We start from the raw sequence: 22,316 nt of genomic DNA, 5'->3' as shown, positions 1-22,316 counted from the left end.
TTATAGCCAGTGTCCCAGACACCACCATCACCATCCCTGGCTATGTCCTGTGCCACAGGCAGGCAGACCAAGCAGAGCTGGCAGCACAGTGGTATACAGTCGGGAGGGAGTTGTCCTGGGAGTCCTCAACATCGACTCCGGACCCCATGAAGCCTCATGGCATCAGGTCAAACATGGGCAAGGAAACCTCCTGCTGATTACCACGTACCGCCCTCCCTCAGATGCTGAATCAGTGCCCCTCCATGTTGAACACCACTTGGACGGTGGTAAGGGTGCAGAAGGTACTCTGGGTGGGGGACTTCAATGTCCATCATCAAGAATGGCTCGGTAGCACCATTACTGGCCAAGTCCTCACGGCCCGGCATATCCCCTACTCTACTGTTGCCATCAAGCCAGGGGATCAGCCCTGGTTCAGTGAAGAGTGCAGGAGGGCATGCCAGGAGCAGCACCAGGCCTACCTAAAAATGAGGCATCAACCTGGTGAAGCTACAACACAGGACTACTTGTGTGCCTAACAGCATAAGCAGCAAGTGATAGAATGAGCTAAGTGATCCCACAACCAACAGATCAGATCTAAGCTCTGCAGTCTGTCACATCCAGTGGTGAATGGTGGTGGACAATTAAATAATTCGCTGGGTGAGGAGGCTCCACAAATATCCCCATCCTCAATGATGGAGGAGCCCAGCACATCAGTGCAAAAGATAAGGCTGAAGCATTTGCTACAATCTTCACCCAGAAGTGCCGAGTGGATGATCTATCTCGGCCCCTCCTCCGGAGGTCCCCAGCATCACAAATGCCAGTCTTCAGCCAATTCAATTCACTCCATGTGATATCAAGAAACGGCTGAAGGCACTGGATACTGCAAAGTCTCTGGGCCCTGACAACATTCCAGCAATAGTACTGAAGACTTGTGCTCCAGAACTTGCTGCACCCCTAGCCAAGCTGTTCCAGTACAGCTACAACACTGGCTTCTACCCGGCTATGTGGAAAATTGCCCAGGTATGTCCTGTACACAAAAAGCAGGACAGATCCAACCCGGCCAATTACCGATCATCAGGAAAGTAATGGAAGGGATCATCAATAGTGCTATCAAGCAGCACTTACTTAGCAATAACCTGCTCACTGACACCAGTTTGGGTTCTGCCAGGGCCACTCAGCTCCTGACCTCATTACAGCCTTGGTTCAAACATGGACACAAGAGCTGAACTCCTGAGGTGAGGTGAGAGTGACGACCCTTGACATCGAGGCAGCATTTGACCGAGTGTGGCATCAAGGACCCCTAGCAAAACTGGAGTCAATGGGAATCAGGGGGAAAACTCTCCGCTGGTTGGAGTCACACCCAGCACAAAGGAAGATAGTTGTTCTTGTAGTTTTTCGAGGTCAGTCATCTCAGTCTCAGGACATCACTGCAGGAGTTCCTCAGGGTAGTGTCCTCGGCCCACCCATCTTCAGCTGCTTCATCAATGACCTTCCTTCCATCATAAGGTCAGAAGTGGGGATGTTCGCTGACGATTGCACAATGTTCAGCACCATTCACAACTCCTCAGATACTGAAGCAGCCCATGTCCAAATGCAGCAAGACCTGGACAATATCCAGACTTGGGCTGACAAGTGGTGAGTAACACTCGCGCCACACAAGTGCCAGGCAATGACCATCTCCAACAAGAGAGAATCCAACCATCGCCCCTTGATGTTCAATGGCATTACCCTCACTGAATCCCCCACTATCAACATCCTGGGGGTTACCATTGACCAGAAACTGAACTGGGACCAGCCATATAAACACTGTGGCTACAAGAGCAGGTCAGATGCTATGAATCGTGTGATGAGTAACTCACCTCCTGACTCCCCAAAGTCTGTCCACCATCTACAAGGCACAAGTCAGGAGTGCAATGGGATACTCCCCACTTGCCTGGATGAGTGCAGCTCCCACAACACTCAAGAAGCTCAACACCATCCAGGACAAAGCAGCCCCGCTTGATTGGCACCCCATCCACAAACATTCACTTCCTCCACCACCGACGCACAGTAGCAGCAGTGTGTGTACCATCTACAAGATGCATTGCAGGAACTCACCAAGGCTCCTTCGACAGCACCTTCCAAACCCACAACCACAACCATCTAGAAGGACAAGGGCAGCAGACACATGGGAACACCCCCACCTGGAAGTTCCCCTTCAAGTCACTCACCATCCTGACTTGGAAATATATCAGCCGTTCCTTCACTGTCGCTGGGTCAAAATCCTGGAACTCCCTCCCTAACAGCGCCGTGGGTGTACCTACACCACACGGACAAAATCCTGGAACTCCCTCCCTAACAGCGCTGTGGGTGTACCTACACCACACGGGCAAAATCCTGGAACTCCCTCCCTAACAGCGCCGTGGGTGTACCTACACCACACGGACAAAATCCTGGAACTCCCTCCCTAACAGCGCCGTGGGTGTACCTACACCACACGGACAAAATCCTGGAACTCCCTCCCTAACAGCGCCGTGGGTGTACCTACACCACAGGGACAAAATCCTGGAACTCCCTCCCTAACAGCGCCGTGGGTGTACCTACACCACTCGGACAAAATCCTGGAACTCCCTCCCTTACAGCGCCACGGGTGTACCTACACCACACGGACAAAATCCTGGAAATCCCTCCCTAACAGCGCCGTGGGTGTACCTACACCACAGGGACTGCAGCGTTTGAAGAAGGCAGCTCATCACCACCTTCTCAAGAGGCAACTAGGGATGGGCAGTAAATGCTGACCCAGCCAGTGAAGCCCACATCCCATGAACGAGAGAAAAAACAGAACAGGCTTGTCAGAAAAGTTATAGATCGTACAATGAAAGGGCCAGGAGAAGCATTGTCTGAGTGACAGGAAGCAGAGAGTCGTGGTTAATCGATGTTTTTCGGACTGGAGGAAGGTTTGTAGTGGAGCTCCCCAGGGGTCAGCATCGCTTGACGATATTAATGACCTAGAGACTTGTGTGTACAGGGCACAATTTCCAATTTTGCGGATGATACAAAATATGGAAGCATTGCAAACTGTGAGGAGACAGTGTCGAACTTCAAAAAGGCATTGATAAGTTGGTGGGATGGGTGGGCAGGTAGCAGATGATGTTCAATGCAGAGAAATGTGAAGGAGAATGCAGAGAGACAAGTAAAACAAAGAGTACAATTGGAAAGTGGGATTGCGGAGCAGAGGAAGCTAGGTGTACATGTGCATAAATCATTGAAGGTGACAGGACAGGCTGAGAGAACAGTTAATAAAGCATATCTTATCCTTTATTCATAGGGGCATAGAGTACAGGAGCATAAATCGGAGCAGGAGGAGACCATTCGGCCCAGCGAGCCTGCTCCACCATTCAATACAATCATGGCTGATCTTGGGCTTCAACTCCACTTTCCGGCCCCCTCCCCATATCGCTCAATTCCCCGAGACCCCAGAAATCTGTCCATCCCGGCCTTAAATGTCCTCAACGACGGAGCATCCACAACCCTCTGGGGGAGAGAATTCCAAAGATTCACAACCCTCCGAGTGAAGAAATTTCCCCCTGTCTCAGTCCGAAACGATCAGCCCCTTGTCCTGAGACTGTGCCCCCCTGTGTTTTAGATTCTCCTGACCAGCAGGAACGATCTCTCTGTGCCCACCCTGTCCAACCCCTTCTGAATGTTGTAGGTTCCAGTGAGATCGCCTCTCATTCTTCTAAACTCCAGAGAATATAATCCCAATTTACTCAGCCTCTCACCATACAGGACAGCCCCCTCACCCCAGGGACCAATCTCGTGTTCCTTCACTGTACCATCTCCAATACAAGTATATCCTTCCTTAAATGTGGAGACCAAAACTGCACACAGTATTCCAGATGTGGTCTCACCAAAACCCTGGACAACTGTAGCAAGACTTCTTTATTCTTATACCCCAATCCCCTTGCAACAAACACACCATTTACCTTCCTAATCGCTTGCTGCACCTACATGCTAACTTTCCGAGTTCCCTGTATGAGCAAACCCAAGTCTCTTTGAACATCAGCACTTACAAATTCCACACCTTTTAAAAAATGTTCTACTTTTCCATTCTCACAACCAAAGTGAATAACTTCACCCTTCCTCCACATTATACTCCCTCAGCCATCTTGTACCCATTCACCGAACCTGTCTACATCTCTTTGCAGCCTGGAATCGTAGCCATAGAGTTACTATGGAATACAAAGAGACCCTTCGGCCCATCATGTTCATGCTGGTCATCAAACCCCTGTCTACTCTCATCTCATTTTCCAGCACTTGGTCTGTAGCCTTGTATGCTATGGCCTCTCTGTGTCCTCCTCACAGCTTCCCTTCCTGCCTAGCTTTGCATCATCAGCGCACTTAGATACATTACTCTGTGTCTCGTCACCTAAGTCATTAATATCCATTGTTAGTAGCTGAAGCCCCAGCACTGATCTTTGCAGCATTCCACTGGTCACTGTCTGCAAACTCGAAATGCTTCATTTGTCCCTACTCCGTTCTTTCTGTTGATTAACCAAGCCTCTATCCCTGTTAATATATCGCCCCAAATCCATGAACCAGACTGAGCAAATATTCACTCAGTGTCTGTCCTCACAGCAGAATAAAAGGATGTTTTTTATATGGACTTCCAGAAGGAACTCCACAAGGTTCCACATGAAAGGCTGTAACTCAGATGAGCATGCATGGAATTATTTTTTAAATTATCACAATACTTGGGTATCACGGTTTAGGCCAACATTTATTGTCCATCCCCAATTGCCCCTTGAGGAGGTGGAGGTGAGCGGACACCTTGAACTGCTACAGTCCATGTGGTGCAGGTACACCCACGGTGCTGTTAGGGAGGGAGTTCCAGGATTTTGACCGTGTGGTGTAGGTACACCCACAGCGCTGTTAGGGAGGGAGTTCCAGGATTTTGTCCGTGTGGTGTAGGTACACCCACGGCGCTGTTAGGGAGGGAGTTCCAGGAATTTGTCCCTGTGGTGTAGGTACACCCACGGCGCTGTTAGGGAGGGAGTTCCAGGATTTTGTCCGTGTGGTGTAGGTACACCCACGGCACTGTTAGGGAGGGTGTTCCAGGATTTTGTCCGTGTGGTGTAGGTATACCCACGGCGCTGTTAGGGAGGGAGTCCCAGGATTTTGTCCGTGTGGTGTAGGTACACCCACGGCGCTGTTAGGGAGGGCGTTCCAGGATTTTGTCCGTGTGGTGTAGGGACACCCACGGCGCTGTTAGGGAGCGAGTTCCAGGATTTTGTCCGTGTGGTGTAGGTACACCCACGCTGCTGTTAGGGAGGGAGTTCCAGGATTTTGTCCTTGTGGTGTAGGGACACCCACGGCGCTGTTAGGGAGGGAGTTCCAGGATTTTGTCCGTGTGGTGTAGGGACACCCACGGCGCTGTTAGGGAGCGAGTTCCAGGATTTTGTCTGTGTGGTGTAGGGACACCCACGGCGCTGTTAGGGAGGGAGTTCCAGGATTTTGTCCGTGTGGTGTAGGTACACCCACGGCGCTGTTAGGGAGGGAGTTCCAGGATTTTGTCCGTGTGGTGTAGGTACACCCACGCCGTTGTGAGGGAGGGAGTTCCAGGATTTTGTTCATGCGAGTGCCCCCCACCCACTGGCGCAGTGGGGCACCCAGGGGGGACTTGGATTATTATCTGAATAGGAAGAATGCACAGGGTTACATAGAGAAGGCACTGGGTGAATTTTTCATTCGGAGAGCCAGTGCAGACATGATGGGCTGAATGGCCTCATTCTGCACTGTCATGATTTGTGATTCTACTAACTCTCCTTCCTCACACTCTCAGACAGTACATTCCAGATCCTACCCACTCGATTGACCCTGTCTCCCCCACACTCTCGGGCAGCACATTACAGACCCTAATTACTCGATTGACCCTGTCTCCCCCACTCTCTCAGACAATGCATTCCAGATCCTAACCACTCAATTGACCCTGTCTCCCACATACTCTCAGGCAGTGCATTCCAGATCCTAACCACTCGATTGACCCTGTCTCCCACACACTCTCAGAAAGTGCATTTCAGATCCTAACCACTCGATTGACCCTGTCTCCCCCACACTCTCGGGCAGCACATTACAGACCCTAATTACTCGATTGACCCTGTCTCCACCACACTCTCAGACAGTGCATTCCAGATCCTAACCACTTGATTGACCCTGTCTCCCACACACTCTCAGAAAGTGCATTTCAGATCCTAACCGCTCGATTGACCCTGTCTCCACCACACTCTCAGACAGTGCATTCCAGATCCTAACCACTTGATTGACCCTGTCTCCCCCACACTCTCAGACAGTGCATTCCAGACCCTAACCACTCAATTGACCCAGTCTCCCACATACTCTCAGGCAGTGCATTCCTGATCCTAACCACTCGATTGACCCTGTCTCCCCCACACTCACAGACAGCGCGTTCCAGACCCTAACCACTCGATTGACCCGGTCTCCACCACACTCTCAGGCAGTGCATTCCAGATCCTAACCACTCGATTGACCCTGTCTCCCCCACACTCTCGGGCAGCGCATTACAGATCTGAACCACTCGTTGCATCAAAAGGTTTCTCCTCCTGTCTCCATTGCTTCTTTTCCCAATCCCGTTAAATCTGTGTCCCCTCTAGTTCTCCATCCTTCTGCCAATGGGAACAGTTTCTCCCTCTCTACTCTGTCCTGACCATTCATGATTTTGCACACATCTATCAAATCTCCTCTTGACCTCTTGCCCAAGGAAAACAATTCTGACTTCTCCAATCTCTCCACGTGAACTGAAGTTCCTCATCCCTACAGCCATTCTCGTCAATCTTTTCTGCACTCTCTCCAATGCCTTCACATCCTTCCTAAAGTGCAGGGCCCAGAACTGCACACAAGACTCCAGCTGAGGCTGAATCAGTGTCTTATAAAAGTTCACTTCCTTTGACTGCAGGGATAGTGGATGCGCTGGCTACAATTTTTCAAAATTCCTTAGATTCAGGAGCGATCCCATCAGATTGGAAGTTAGATAATGTTACACTGCTTTTTAAGAAAGGAGGGAGAGAAAAAACAGTGAACTATTGGCCAGTTAGCCTCATATCAGTCATTTTTGCAGGAATCTATTATTAAGGAAGTCTTAACAATATGAACAAGTCTTCAGGATTTTATGAAAAGGAAATTTATTTAGAGGTTTTTGAGGATATAATTAGTAGTGTCGATAAAGGGGAACCAGTAGATGTTGTATATCTGGCTTTCCAAAAGGCTTTCGATAAGGTGTCACATAAAAGGTTAAAAGACAAGGGCTCATGGAACAAAAACAGAAAATGTTGGAATGGTTTGAGTCCCTATGACCCTTCTTCGATTTGTCAAACTCTATTTTCTTTTTGTATAATCATGATGACTTGTTCATGTTGCTCAGAGTTCCGAAGAAGGGTCGGATTCAAAACGTCAACTCTGCTTCTCTCTCCACAGATGCTATTAGACCTGCTGAGCTTATCCAGCATTTATTGTTTTTATTTCAGATTTCCAGCATCCGCTGTATTTTGCTATTATCTAAGGGCTCGTGGAGTTGTGATAATACATTAACATGGATTGGGGATTGGTTAACAGACAGAGAGCAGAGAATGGGCGTAAATGGGGTATTTTCAAATTGGCAGGCAGTGAATAGTAGGGTGCCCCAAGGATCAGTGCTGGCGCTTCAGCTATTTACAAAGCCAGTGGGAAGGGAAGCTGTGAGGAGGATACAAAGAGACAGCTGAGATGTAGACAGGTTCGGTGAATGGGTACAAGATGGCTGAGGGAGTATAATGTGGGGGAAGGGTGATGTTATTCACTTTGGTTGTGAGAATGGAAAAGTAGAATATTTTTTAAAAGGTCTGGAATTTGTAAGTGCTGATGTTCAAAGAGACTTGGGTTTGCTCATACAGGGAACTCGGAAAGTTAGCATGTAGGTGCAGCAAGCGATTAGGAAGGTAAATGGCATGTTTATTGCAAGGGGATTGGGGTATTAGAATAAAAAAGTCTTGCTACAGTTGTCCAGGGTTTTGGTGAGACCACATCTGGAATACTGTGTGCAGTTTTGGTCTCCACATTTAAGGAAGGATATACTTGTATTGGAGATAGTACAGTGAAGGAACACGAGATTGGTCCCTGGGGTGAGGGGGCTGTCCTGTATGGTGAGAGGCTGAGTAAATTGGGATTATATTCTCTGGAGTTTAGAAGAATGAGAGGCGATCTCACTGGAACCTACAACATTCAGAAGGGTTTGGACAGGGTGGGCACAGAGAGATCGTTCCTGCTGGTCGGGAGAATCTAAAACACAGGGGGGCACAGTCTCAGGACAAGGGGCTGATCGTTTCGGACTGAGACAGGGGGAAATTTCTTCACTCAGAGGGTTGTGAATCTTTGGAATTCTCTCCCCCAGAGGGTTGTGGATGCTCCATCGTTGAGGACATTTAAGGCCGGGATGGACAGATTTCTGGGGTCTCGGGGAATTGAGCGATATGGGGAGTGGGCCGGAAAGTGGAGTTGAAGCCCAAGATCAGCCATGATTGTATTGAATGGTGGAGCAGGCTCGCTGGGCTGAAAGGCCTCCTTCCGCTCCTATATTTTTTGTTTCACATTCTGAGATATGTTTGCAGGACAAGTTGAGAAGGTTGAAAAAAATTAAACACATTGGCAAAACAGCAGCAAATTGCTGTAGATCCAGATCCCACAAACAGTAATGTGATAGATACCCAGATCATCTTTATTGGACAGGTTATTTCTATGACAAATATTGGGGCCCGGGTCACCAGACCAGGTCTACCCCACCCCCACCCCACCCGCTCTTTGTCCAAAAGTGGCCTCGGGATCATGTACATCTAATCAGGTAGGCAGGTAAGACCTGGGTTCAACAGCACATCCAACAGTGCAGCACTCCCTCAGTACTAACCCTCTGACAGTGCAGCACTCCCTCAGTACTGACCCTCTGACAGTGCAGCACTCACTCAGCACTGACCCTCTGACAGTGCAGCTCTCCCTCAGTACTGACCCTCTGACAGAGCAGCACTCCCTCAGTACTGACCCTCTGACAGTGCAGCACTCCCTCAGTACTGACACTCTGACAGCGCGGCACTCACTCAGCACTGACCCTCTGACAGTGCGGCACTCACTCAGTACTGACCCTCTGACAGTGCGGCACTCCCTCAGTACTGACCCTCTGACAGTGCAGCACTCCCTCAGTACTGACCCTCTGACAGTGCAGCACTCCCTCAGTACTAACCCTCTGACAGTGCAGCACTCACTCAGCACTGACCCTCTGACAGTGCATCACTCCCTCAGTACTGACCCTCTGACAGTGCAGCACTCCCTCAGTACTGACCCTCTGACAGTGCGGCACTCCCTCAGTACTGAACCTCCAACAGTGCGGCGCTCCCTCAGTACTGACCCTCTGACAGTGCGGCACTCCCTCAGTACTGACCCTCTGACAGTGCAGCACTCCCTCAGTACTGACCCTCTGGCAGTGCAGCACCCCGTCAATACTGACCCTCCGACGGTGCAGCACTCCCTCAGTACTGACCCTCTGACAGTGCACCAGTCCCTCAGTGCTGACCCTCCGACAGTGCAGCACTCCCTCAGTGCTGACCCTCTGACATTGCAGCACTCCCTCAGTACTGACCCTCTGACAGTGCAGCACTCCCTCAGTACTGACCCTCTGACAGTGCAGCACTCCCTCAGTACTGACCCTCTGACAGTGCAGCAATCCCTCAGTACTGACCCTCTGACAGTGTATCACTCCCTCAGTACTGACCCTCTGACAGTGCAGCAATTCCTCAGTAGTGACCCTCTGACAGTGCAGCACTCCCTCAGTACTGACCCTCTGACAGTGCAGCACACCCTCAGTACTGACCCTCTGACAGTGCTGCACTCCCTCAGTACTGACCCTCTGATAGTGCAGCACTCACTCTGTACTGACCCACTGACAGTGCAGCACTCCCTCAGTACTGACCCTCTGACAGTGCAGCAATCCCTCAGTACTGACCCTCTGACAGTGCAGCACTCCCTCAGTACTGACCCTCTGACAGTGCAGCACTTCCTCAGTCTTGGCACTGGGTGACTGTCAGCCTGGATTATGGAGCGCAAGTCCTGGAGTATTCTATATTTTTATTCATTCATAGGATGTGGGCTTCACTGGCTGGGCCAGCATTTATTGCCCATCCCTAATTGCACTTGAGAAGGTGGTGGTGAGCTGCCTTCTTGAACTGCTGCAGTCCATGTGGTGTAGGTACACCCACGGCGCTGTTAGGGAGGGAGTTCCAGGATTTTGTCCCTGTGGTGTAGGTACACCCACGGCGCTGTTAGGGAGGGAGTTCCAGGATTTGTCCGTGTGGTGTAGGTACACCCACGGCGCTGTTAGGGAGGGAGTTCCAGGGTTTTGTCCGTGTGGTGTAGGTACACCCACGGCGCTGTTAGGGAGGGAGTTCCAGGATTTTGTCCGTGTGGTGTAGGTACACCCACAGCGCTGTTAGGGAGTGAGTTCCAGGATTTTGTCCCTGTGGTGTAGGTACACCCACAGTGCTGTTAGGGAGGGAGTTCCAGGATTTTGACCCAGTGACAGTGAAGGAACGGCGATATATTTCCAAGTCAGGATGGTGAGTTGCTCGGAGGGGAACTTCCAGGTGGGGGTGTTCCCATGTATCTGCTGCCCTTGTCCTTCTAGATGGTAGTGGTCGTGGGTTTGGAAGGTGCTGTCGAAGGAGCCTTGGTGAATTCCTGCAGTGCATCTTGTAGATGGTACACACGCTGCTGCTACTGTGCGTCGGTGGTGGAGGGAGTGAATGTTTGTGGATGGGGTGCCGATCAAGCGGGGCTGCTTTGTCCTGGACGGTGTCGAGCTTCTTGAGTGTTGTGGGAGATGCACTCATCCAGACAAGTGGGGAGTATTCCATCACACTCCTGACTTGTGCCTTGTAGATGGTGGACAGGCTTTGGGGGAGTCAGGAGGTGAATTACTGTCCGCAGGATTCTCAGCCTCTGACCTGCTCTTGTAGCCACAGTATTTATATGGCTGGTCCAGTTCAGTTTCTGGTCAATGGTAACCCCCAGGATGTTGATAGTGGGGGATTCAGTGAGTGTAATGCCATTGAACATCAAGGGGCGATGGTTGGATTCTCTCTTGTTGGAGATGGTCATTGCCTGACACTTGTGTGGTGTGAATGTTACTCACCACTTGTCAGCCCAAGTCTGGATATTGTCCAGGTCTTGCTGCATTTGGACATGGGCTGCTTCAGTATCTGAGGAGTTGTGATTGGTGCTGAACATTGTGCAATCGTCAGCGAACATCCCCACTTCTGACCTTATGATGGAAGGAAGGTCATTGATGAAGCAGCTGAAGATGGTTGGGCCAAGGACACTACCCTGAGGGACTCCTGCAGTGATGTCCTGAGACTGAGATGACTGACCTCCAACATCCACAACCGCCTTCCTTTGTGCTGGGTGTGACTCCAACCAGCGGAGAGTTTTCCCCCTGATTCCCATTGACTCCAGTTTTGCTAGGGGTCCTTGATGCCACACTCGGTCAAATGCTGCCTTGATGTCAAGGGCAGTCACTCTCACCTCACCTTGGGAGTTCAGCTCTTTTGTCCATGTTTGAACTAAGGCTGTAATGGGGTCAGGAGCTGAGTGGCCCTGGCAGAACCCAAACTGAGCGTTAGTCTGCAGGTTATTGCTAAGCAAGTGCTGCTTGATAGCACTGTTGATGATCCCTTCCATTACTTTCCTGATGAACGGTAATTGGCTGGGTTGGATTTGTCCTGCTTTTTGTGTACAGGACATACCTGGGCAATTTTCCACATTGCTGGGTAGAAGCCAGTGTTGTAGCTGTACTGGAGCAGCTTGGCTAGGGGTGCAGCAAGTTCTGGAGCACAAGTCTTCAGTACTATTGATGGAATATTGTGTGGGCCCACAGCCTTCGCAGTATCCAGTACTGGAGTATCAACCGGAGTGAATTGAATTGGCTGAAGACTGGCATCTGTGATGCTGGGGACTTCCGGAGGAGGCCGAGATAGATCATCCACTCAGTATTTCTGGCTGAAGATTGTAGCGAATGCTTCAGCCTTATCTTTTGCACTGATGTGCTGGGCTCCTCCATCATTGAGGATGGGGATATTTGTGGAGCCTCGTCACCCAGCGAGTTATTTAATTGTCCACCACCATTCACCACTGGATGTGACAGACTGCAGAGCTTTAGTCTGACCCGTTGGTTGTGGGATTGCTTAGCTCTGCCTATCACTTGCTGCTTATGGTACTTGGCACACAAGTAGTCCTGTGTTGTAGCTTCACCAGGTTGATGCCTCATTTTTAGGTAGGCCTGGTGCTGCTCCTGGCATGCCCTCCTGCACTCTTCACTGAACCAGGGCCGATCCCCTGGCTTGATGGTAATGGTAGAGTGGGGGATATGCAGGGCCGCGAGGTTACAGATTGTGTTCGAGTCCAATTCTGCTGCTGCTGATGGCCCACAGCACCTCATGGATGCCCAGTCCTGAGCTGCTAGATCTGTTTGAAATCTATCCCATTTAGCACGGTGGTAATGCCACACAACACGATGGAGGGTATCCTCAATGTGAAGGTGGAACATTGTCTCCGACAGTGCAGCACTCCCTCAGTACTGGCACCGGGGGGTGTCAGCCTGGATTATGCAGCTCAAATCCTAAAGTATATACATCTCCCTCCGACAGTGCAGCGCTCCCTCAGTACTGGCACCGGGGGGTGTCGGCCTGGATTATGCAGCTCAAATCCTAAAGTATATACATCTCCCTCTGACAGTGCAGCACTCCCTCAGTATTGGCACCGGGGGAGTGTCGGCCTGGATTCTCTAACCACCAGCTTCTGCCCCTGATCCACATCCACCTTCTTACTGGTTGCTCGATGTCTTTTGCTGTTCGAGTCTCTGGTATCTCTTTGCTTGATCTCTCTGCTCCGCTCCCTAATCTAGTTCCTGACTGCTGACTCGAATGTGTACACAGTGACGACAGCAAGTGATTCGGGAGGTAAATGGCCTTTATTGCGAGGGGGATGGGGTATAAAAGCCGGGGAGTGTCGCTCCAAGTGTACAGGGCACTGGGGAGTCTGCACCTGGAGCGCTGTGGACAGTTTCAGTCTCCTAACTTAAGGAGGGACAGACTTACATTGGAGGCCGTTGGGAGAAGGTTCACTGGGCTGATTCCTGGGATGAAGGGGGCTTGTCTGATGGGGGAAAGGTTGAGCAGGTTGGACCCTGTACCCATTGGAGTTTAGAGGAATGAGGGGTGATCTTACTGAAACAGATCAGATCCTGAGGGGAGGGTGGAGGCTGAGGGGATGTTTTTCCCCCCTCGTGGGGGTATCTAGAACGAGGGGGAAGGGGCACAGTTTCAGAATGAGGGGGTCTCCTGTTGAAGATGGAGATGAGGAGGAATTTCTTCTCTCCGAGGGTGGTCAGTCTGTGGAATTCTCTCCGAACCCCACCCCCACCCCCCCCACCCCCCCCAGAGAGAGCAGTGGGGGTCGGGGCGTTGAACATATCCGAGGCTGAGTTAGACAGGATTCTGATCGACAGGGGAGGGGGAGAGGGTTATGGAGGGACAGACAGGAGAGCGGAGCTGAGACCACAATCGGATCAGTCACCATCTTATCGAATGAGGGAGGAGCAGGCTCGAGGGGCTGAATGGCCTCACTCTTGCTCCTAGCCCCTGTGTGCCAGTGGCTGAGAGTTTCCTGTATGCTGTTGTGTGCTTTCCACATGTTTCACTTGCTCCGATATCGTCAACGGTCACAGGAGAAACTGGGAGAGATCTGAATGAAGTAGACAGGATCCTTGACTTTATTATTAGACAGAGTACAGTTTGCTGCTGGAGTACCCTGTCCAGTTCTGGGCACCGCGCACTTTAGGAAGGATTGTCGAGCTCTCCCCTCCCTTCCGAACATCTCTCTCTCTCCGGCTTGTCGGCCTGAACCGGACTGTCGTCTCCCTTTCTGGTCACCGGGATTTCAGCAATTCCTCGGAGAGGGAGAGAGAGGGAGTGCAGAGGAGATTTCCCAGAAGTGTTTGCCCCATCCCGGGGGGAGGGGCTTCAGTCCATGCGGAGAGAGTGAGAGAGGCTGGGGAGGAGCCGGGGGGTCCTCTTTCTCCTTGGAAGCGGAGAAGGTTAAGGGGGAGATCGAATCGAGGCGTTCAGAATCGGGAAGGGTCTGCGATGAGGGAGGGGGGGTCAATGAGGAGAAACTGTTCCCGGCGGCTGGAGGGTCGGGAATCTGAGGGGGACACAGATTGAGGGCGATCGGGGGAAAGAACCAGAGGGGGACGGGGTGGGGGTGAGGAGGGGAGAGAGATGGGGGAAAGATTTAGTTTTAAACACAGCGAGTCGGTGTGATCTGGAAGGCGCTGCCTGAAAAGCCGGCGGAAGCAGATTCAATCGGCATTTTCAAAAAGGGGAAATCGGAGAAATACTGGAAGGGGAATGTTCAGAGGGAGGTGGAGGGGAGGGGGAGAAGGAAGAAGTGGGAGGGAAAAGAGAGGGAGGGAAAGGGGTGAGGACAGAGGGAGTGAGAGAGGGGCAGGAGCATGAAGAGTGAACAATTAAATCCAGAGAAGGGATGGGGGTGGGAGGAGGAGAGGGCGATGAGGGGAGGGGGGAGAGGCAAGGGGGGAGGTGGGGGGGGTGGGAATGAGGGGGAGGGGGATGAGGGGGAAGGGGGATCAGGGGGAGGGGAGGATGATGAGTGGAGGGGAGGGAATGAGGGGGAGGGAGAGGGAGGATGAGAGGGATGAGGATGAGTGGGAGGGGAGGAGGATGAGGGGAGGGGAGGAGGATGAGGGGGACAGGGAGGGGAGGGGGATGAGGGGGAGGGGAGGGGGATGAGTGGGAGGGGAGGGGATGAGGAGGAGGGGAGGGGAGGGGAGGGGGATGAGGGGAGGGGAGGAGGATGAGGGGGACAGGGAGGGGAGGGGGATGAGGGGGAGGGGAGGGGGATGAGTGGGAGGGGAGGGGAGGGGGATGGAGGGGAGGGGAGGGGGATGGAGGGGAGGGGAGGGGGATGAGTGGGAGGGGAGGGGAGGGGGATGGAGGGGAGGGGAGGGGGATGGAGGGGAGGGGAGGGGGATGAGGGGGAGGGGAGGGGGATGAGTGGGAGGGGAGGAGGATGAGGGGGGAGGGGATGAGGAGGAGGGGAGGGGAGGAGGATGAGTGGGAGAGGAGGGGGATGAGGGGGAGGGGAGGGGGATGAGTGGGAGGGGAGGAGGATGAGGGGGGAGGGGATGAGGAGGAGGGGAGGGGAGGAGGATGAGTGGGAGAGGAGGGGGATGAGGGGGAGGGGAGGGGGATGAGGGGGAGGGGAGGGGGATGAGGGGAGGGGAGGGGCAGGGGAGGGGGATGGAGGGGAGGGGAGGGGGATGAGGGTGAGGGGAGGGGGAGGTGAGGGGGATGAGGGTGAGGGGAGGGGGAGGTGAGGGGGATGAGGGTGAGGGGAGGGGGAGGTGAGGGGGATGAGGGGGAGGGGAGGGGGATGAGGGGGAGGGGAGGGGGATGAGGGGGAGGGGAGGAGGATGAGGATGAGGGTGAGGGGAGGGGGAGGTGAGGGGGATGAGGGTGAGGGGAGGGGGAGGTGAGGGGGATGAGGGGGAGGGGAGGGGGATGAGGGGGAGGGGAGGAGGATGAGGATGAGGGTGAGGGGAGGGGGAGGTGAGGGGGATGAGGGTGAGGGGAGGGGGAGGTGAGGGGGATGGGGGTGAGGGGAGGGGGAGGTGAGGGGGATGAGGGTGAGGGGAGGGGGAGGTGAGGGGGATGAGGGTGAGGGGAGGGGGAGGTGAGGGGGATGAGGGTGAGGGGAGGGGGAGGTGAGGGGGATGAGGGGGAGGGGAGGGGGATGAGGGGGAGGGGAGGAGGATGAGGATGAGGGTGAGGGGAGGGGGAGGTGAGGGGGATGAGGGTGAGGGGAGGGGGAGGTGAGGGGGATGAGGGTGAGGGGTGTCTCTAGTCTGCGCCCAAGCACTGCAGTGGGTACGGGCCCTGCCCAAAGTGGGCGAGCTGGTGGTTGGCGAGGTGGGCAGACTGGGTGAAGGCCTTGTCACACCGCAGGCACTGGAAGGGCCTCTCCCCGGTGTGGATGCGGCAGTGCACCGTCAGGCAGGAGGAGCGTGTGAAGGCCTTGCTGCAGTACGGGCAGGCAAAGGGCCGTTCGCCGGTGTGGTTCCGCTGGTGCCGCAGGAGCTCGGTCGAGTTGGTGAAGGCCTTGGCGCAGTCCCCACACTTGAAGGGCTTGTCGGCGGTGTGGATACGGCGGTGGACGGTCAGGTAGGAGGACTGGGTGAAGGCTTTGCCGCAATCGGGACAGCAGAAGGGCCGTTCCCCGGTGTGCACCCGCAGGTGTTTGATCAGGCTGGACGAATAGGTGAAGGCCTTGGCACACACCGAGCACAGGAAGGGCTTCTCGCCGGTGTGGATTCGCTGGTGAGCCGACAGGTGAGAGGATTTGGTGAAATCTTTGCCACATTCGGCGCAGGAGAAGGGTTTCTCGCCGCTGTGCAGCCGCCGGTGCCTCAGGAGATCGGTGGAGTTGGTGAATCGGCTCTCGCACTCACCGCAAGTGAAGGGCCGCTCCCGGCTGTGGCTGCGCCGGTGCACCAGGAGCTGTGAAGACTTGCAGAAGCTCTTACCGCACGACGGGCACTGGTGCGGCTTCTCGCCAGTGTGCGTGCGCCGGTGGTCCGTCAGCGACGACGACTTGGTGAAGAGCTTCAGGCACAGCGGGCACTGATGGCGCCTCTCAGGCGCTTCCACCGCTGCCGCCAGGTCACGCCCACAAACAGCTGCTCTCGGCGCCTCGCTGCTCTCCACAGAATCATCCATCCCAGCAACGTCCAACACAGACTGAGAACCAAAATAAATACCATCAACACCGTCCCCATCAAACACTCCCAGGACCGGTACAGCACGGGGTTAGATACAGAGTAAAGCACCCTCTACACCGTCCCCATCAAACACTCCCAGGACAGGTACTGCACGGGGTTAGATACAGAGTAAAGCACCCTCTACACTGGCCCCATCAAACACTCCCAGGACAGGTACAGCACGGGGTTAGATACAGAGTAAAGCACCCTCTACACTGGCCCCATCAAACACTCCCAGGACAGGTACAGCACGGGGTTAGATACAGAGTAAAGCACCCTCTACACTGGCCCCATCAAACACTCCCAGGACAGGTACAGCACGGGGTTAGATACAGAGTAAAGCACCCTCTACACTGTCCCCATCAAACACTCCCAGGACAGGTACAGCACGGGGTTAGATACAGAGTAAATCTCCCTCTACAACGTCCCCATCAAACACTCCCAGGACAGTACAGCACGGGGTTAGATACAGAGTAAATCTCCCTCTACACTGTCCCCAACAAACACTCCCAAGACAGGTACAGCACGGGGTTAGATACAGAGTAAAGCCCCTCTACACTGTCCCCATCAAACACTCCCAGGACAGGTACAGCACGGGGTTAGATACAGAGTAAATCTCCCCCTACACTATCCCCATCAAACACTCCCAGGACAGGTACAGCACGGGGTTAGATACAGAGTAAATCTCCCTCTAACCAACAGAGGGCGCTGGTGAGAAGTGACTGAAGCATTCTGGGAGAAGTCATCGCAGACACCGAGACTCAGGAGGGAATTGAGGAGGACCCACTGTCAAAGAACGGAATAGCCCCAAACATTACATAGCTGTAGTGTTTCCATCCCTTCCTCCTCTGCAAACCTAAAAAAGAGAGGAAGAGGCAGTGCCTTCAGGAGTGCACCAGACCTGTGAGGGACTCTCTTCTGAAAGAGGATTTTAAAGAAAAAGCAGCTCATTGGTGTTTAATCCTGGGAGCAGACTTGGAGGGAGGAGCACCGGAGCGGTGAGTATAAATCTAGCTTACCTCGGGGATTCACAGCCTTATCTCCAGGGTGCAGACTCGGAGGGAGGAGCACCAGAGCGGTGACCTCAGGGCAGAGTAACTGAAGCCAAAACTGAAAAAGTGACGCTACAGGAAAGCTGTGACCTGATTGGTTGGTAGGAAATCTGCACCAAATTCGAAAAAAAAAAACACTGCAAGCGAATAAATAAATGAATTAACTAAGTGGAGATTGCTGGGCAGGTGATGTGCTGTAGCTGTATGATGTGGGAGCTGGCAGATCCCATTGCGAGCTGCAGTGACCACATCTGCAGCAAGTGTTGGTTGCTGGAGGAACTCCGGCTCAGAATTGATGAGCTGGAGTCCGAGCTCCGGACACTGCGGCACATCCGGGAGGGGGAGAGTTACCTGGACGCTTTGTTTCAGGAGGCGGTCACACCCTGTAGATTAAGTACCTCAAGTCCGGTCAGTGGTCAGGGACAGCAGGGTGTGACTGCAAGTGAGGCAGGTAGAGGGATCCTGTGTTCAGGAACAGAGGAGCCTCAGCTCTTGACCTTGTCCAACAGGTACGAGGTACTTGCTCCCTGTGTGGATGAGGAACAGGGCTGTAGGGAGGATGAGCCAGCTGACCAAGGCACCGTGACACAGGAGGCCATTCAAGAGGGGGGAGCAAAAAGACAAGTGGTAGTTGTAGGGGATTCTATAATTAGGGGAATTGATAGCATCCTTTGTAAGCAGGATCAAGAGTCCCACGTGGTATGTTGCCTGCCCAGTGCCAGGGTGAGGGACATCTCTGACCAGTTTGAAAGGATATTGGGGAGGATCCAGTTGTTGTGGTCCACGTCAGGACAAATAACTTGGGTAAGACTAGGGAAGAGGACCTGTTTGGGGATTATCAGGAACTAGGAACTAAATTAAAGAACAGGTCTTTAAGGGTTATAATCTCCGGATTACTACCCGGTCCACGTGCAAATTGGCATAGGGACGTGAGAATAAGGGAAGTAAACACGTGGCTAAAGGAGTGGTGTGGCAAAGAGGGGTTCCATTTCGTGGGACACTGGCATCAGTATTGGAACAGGAGGGATCTGTACCGTTGGCACGGTCTCCACCTGAACCGATCTGGGACCAATGTTCTAGAGAAAAGGGTAAGTAGGGTGGTCAACAGGACTTTAAGCTAGAAAGTGCAGGAGAAGGGAAGGGTAAAACTCCAAGAAGTATGACTAATGGGAAACAAAGCCCCAGGTTAGTGTGTGGAGGGGGGGGTGGATTCAACTTCATGGAAAATTATGAAAAAACTGAAAAGAAAGGAGAGCCCAGGAGAGGCTATTAAAGTCTCCAGAACACAAAATAGAACAGAGTGTTTGGAAAGGGCTAGGAATCTAACTTCAAGCACATCAGATAAAGGGACGACAATGAGAAAGGGGATGGGAAATACAGGACTGAGTGTGTTGTGTCTGAATGCACGCAGTATACGAAATAAGGTAAATGAGCTTGTGGCGCAGATTGAAATTGGCAGTACGATGTGGTGGGCATTACAGAGACATGGCTGCAAGGGGATCAGGACTGGGAGCTAAATATCCAAGGATATACATCCTATCGAAAAGATAGGCAGGTTGGCAGAGGGGGCGAGGTTGCTTTGTTAGTAAGAAATGAAATTAAATCGATAGCAAGAAATGACGTAGGGCCAGATGATGTAGAATCTGTGTGGGTAGAGTTGAGGAACCGCAAAGGTAAAAAACCATAATGGGAGTTATGTACAGGCCCCCGAACAGTAGTCAGGATGTGGGGCACAAGAATCACCAGGAGATAGAAAAGGTGTGTAAGAAAGGCAAGGTTACAGTGATCATGGGGGATTTCAATATACAGGTAGACTGGGAAAATCAGGTTGGTAGTGGATCCCAAGAAAAGGAATTTGTGGAATGTCTACGAGAAGGCTTTTTGGAGTAGCTTGTGGTGGAGCCCACTAGGGAACAGGCAATTCTAGATTTAGTGATGTATAATGAGGCAGATTTGATAAGGGAGCTTAAGGTGAAGGAACCCTTAGGAGGAAGTGACCATAATATGATAGAACTGACCCTGCAACTTGAGAGGAAAAAGCTGGAATCAGATGTAACGGTATTACAGTTAAATAAAGGCAACTACAGAGGCATGAGGGAGGAGCTGCCCAGAATTGACTGGGAGATAAGCCTAGCAGGAAAGACAGTGGAACAGCAATGGCAGGAGTTTCTGGGAGTAATTTGGGAGACACAGCAAAAATTCATCCCTAGGAAGAAGAAGCATACTAAAGGGAGGATGAGGCAACCATGGCTGACAAGGGAATTCAGGGACAGCATAAAAGCTAAAGAGAAAGCATACAATGTGGCGAAGAGCAGTGGGTAACCAGGGGATTGGGAAGCCTACAAAGACCAACAGAGGACAACTAAAACAGAAATAAGGAGGGAGAAGACTAAATATGAGGGTAAATTAGCCAGTAATATAAAAGAAGATCGCAAGAGTTTTTTTAGATATATAAAGGGTAAGAGAGGCAAAAGTGGACATTGGGCCGCTGGAAAATGACGCTGGAGAAGTAGTAGTGGGGAACAAAGAAATGGCGGAGGAACTGAATAGGTACTTTGCGTCAGTCTTCACGGTGGAAGACACGAGTAACATCCCCAAAGTTCAAGAGAATTGGGGGGCAGATGTGAGTATGGTGGCCATTACCAAGGAGAAGGTGCTAGGAAAACTGAAAGGTCTGAAGGTGGATAAATCACCCGGACCAGATGGATTACAGCCCAGAGTTCTGAAGGAGATAGCTGAAGAGATAGTGGAGGCGTTAGTGGAGATCTTTCAGGAATCACTGGAGTCAGGGAGGGTCCCAGAGGACTGGAAAATCGCTAATGTAACCCCCCTGTTTAAGAAGGGAGTGAGGCAAAAGACGGGAAATTACAGGCCGATTAGCCTGACCTCGGTCGTTGGTAAGATTTTAGAGTCCATTATTAAGGATGAGATTTCAGAATACTTGGAAGTGCATGGTAAAATAGGGCAAAGTCAGCATGGTTTCATCAAGGGGAGGTCATGCCTGACAAATCTGTCTGAATTCTTTGAGGAGGTAACGAGTAGGTTAGACAAAGGAGAGCAAATGGATGTTATCTACTTGGACCTCCAGAAGGCCTTTGACAAGGTGCCGCACAGGAGGCTGCTCAGTAAGATAAGAGTCCATGGTGTTAGAGGCAAGGTACTAGCATGGATAGAAGATTGGCTGTCTGGCAGGAGGCAGAGAGTGGGGATAAGGGGGTCCTTCTCAGGATGGCGGCCGGTGACTAGAGGGGTTCCGCAGGGGTCAGTGTTGGGACCACAACTTTTCACTTTATACATTAATGATCTAGATGAAGGAACTGAGGGCATTCTGGCTAAGTTTGCAGATGATACAAAGATAGGTGGAGGGACAGGTAGTATCGAGGAGGCGGGGAGGCTGCAGAAGGATTTGCACAGGTTAGGAGAATGGGCAAAGAAGTGGCAGATGGAATACAACGTGGGGAAGTGTGAGGTCATGCACTTTGGTAGGAAGAATAGAGCTATAGACTATTTTCTAAATGGGGAGAGAATTCAGAAATCTGGAATGCAAAGGGACTTGGGAGTCCTAGTCCAGGATTCTCTTAAGGTTAACTTGCAAGTTGAGTCGGTAGTTAGGAAGGCAAATGCAATGTTGACATTTATTTCGAGAGGACTAGAATATAAAAGCAGGGATGTGCTGCTGAGGCTTTATAAGGCTCTGGTCAGACCACATTTAGAATATTGTGAGCAATTTTGGGCCCCGTATCTCAGGAAGGATGTGCTGGTCCTGGAGAGGGTCCAGAGGAGGTTCACGAGAACGATCCCAGGAATGAAAGGCTTAACATATGAGGAACGTTTGAGGACTCTGGGTCTATACTGGATGGAGTTTAGAAGGATGAGGGGGGATCTGATTGAAACTTGCAGAATACTGAAAGGCCTGGATAGAGTGGACGTGGGGAAGATGTTTCCATTAGTAGGAGAGACTAGGACGCGAGGGCACAGCCTCAGAGTAAAGGGAAGACCTTTTAGAACAGAGATGAGGAGAAACTTCTTTAGCCAGAGAGTGGTGAATCTATGGAATTCATTGCCACAGAAGGCTGTGGAGACCAGGTCATTGAGTGTATTTAAGACAGAGATAGATAGGTTCTTGATTGGTAAGGGGATCAAAGGTTACGGGGAGAAGGCGGGAGAATGGGGCTGAGAAACCTATCAGCCATGATTGAATGGCGGAGCAGACTCGATGGGCTGACTGGTCGAATTTCTGCTCCTATGTCTTATGTTCTTATGGTCTACACTGCCCCCATCAAACACTCCCAGAACACGTACAGCACGGGGTTAGATACAGAGTAAATCTCCCTCTACACCGTCCCCATCAAACACTCCCAGGACAGGTACAGCACGGG

General features: G+C 52.1%; 1 protein-coding gene across 1 annotated transcript; it reads right to left on the bottom strand.

Annotated features, from left to right (window-relative positions):
• Positions 1–15,968: 15,968 nt before the first annotated feature.
• Positions 15,969–16,844, bottom strand: LOC121274947 (gastrula zinc finger protein XlCGF17.1-like). The gene has a single exon (XM_041182320.1). It carries the CDS (start codon positions 16,842–16,844, stop codon positions 15,969–15,971), a length of 876 nt encoding a protein of 291 aa, XP_041038254.1.
• Positions 16,845–22,316: the final 5,472 nt, after the last annotated feature.

Source organism: Carcharodon carcharias (assembly GCF_017639515.1).
Source record: "Carcharodon carcharias isolate sCarCar2 chromosome 39 unlocalized genomic scaffold, sCarCar2.pri SUPER_39_unloc_2, whole genome shotgun sequence".
In the NCBI taxonomy this organism is placed as follows: domain Eukaryota; kingdom Metazoa; phylum Chordata; class Chondrichthyes; order Lamniformes; family Lamnidae; genus Carcharodon; species Carcharodon carcharias.
Note: the sequence above shows the minus strand (reverse complement) of the source record. Positions and strands in the feature narration are given on the sequence as shown.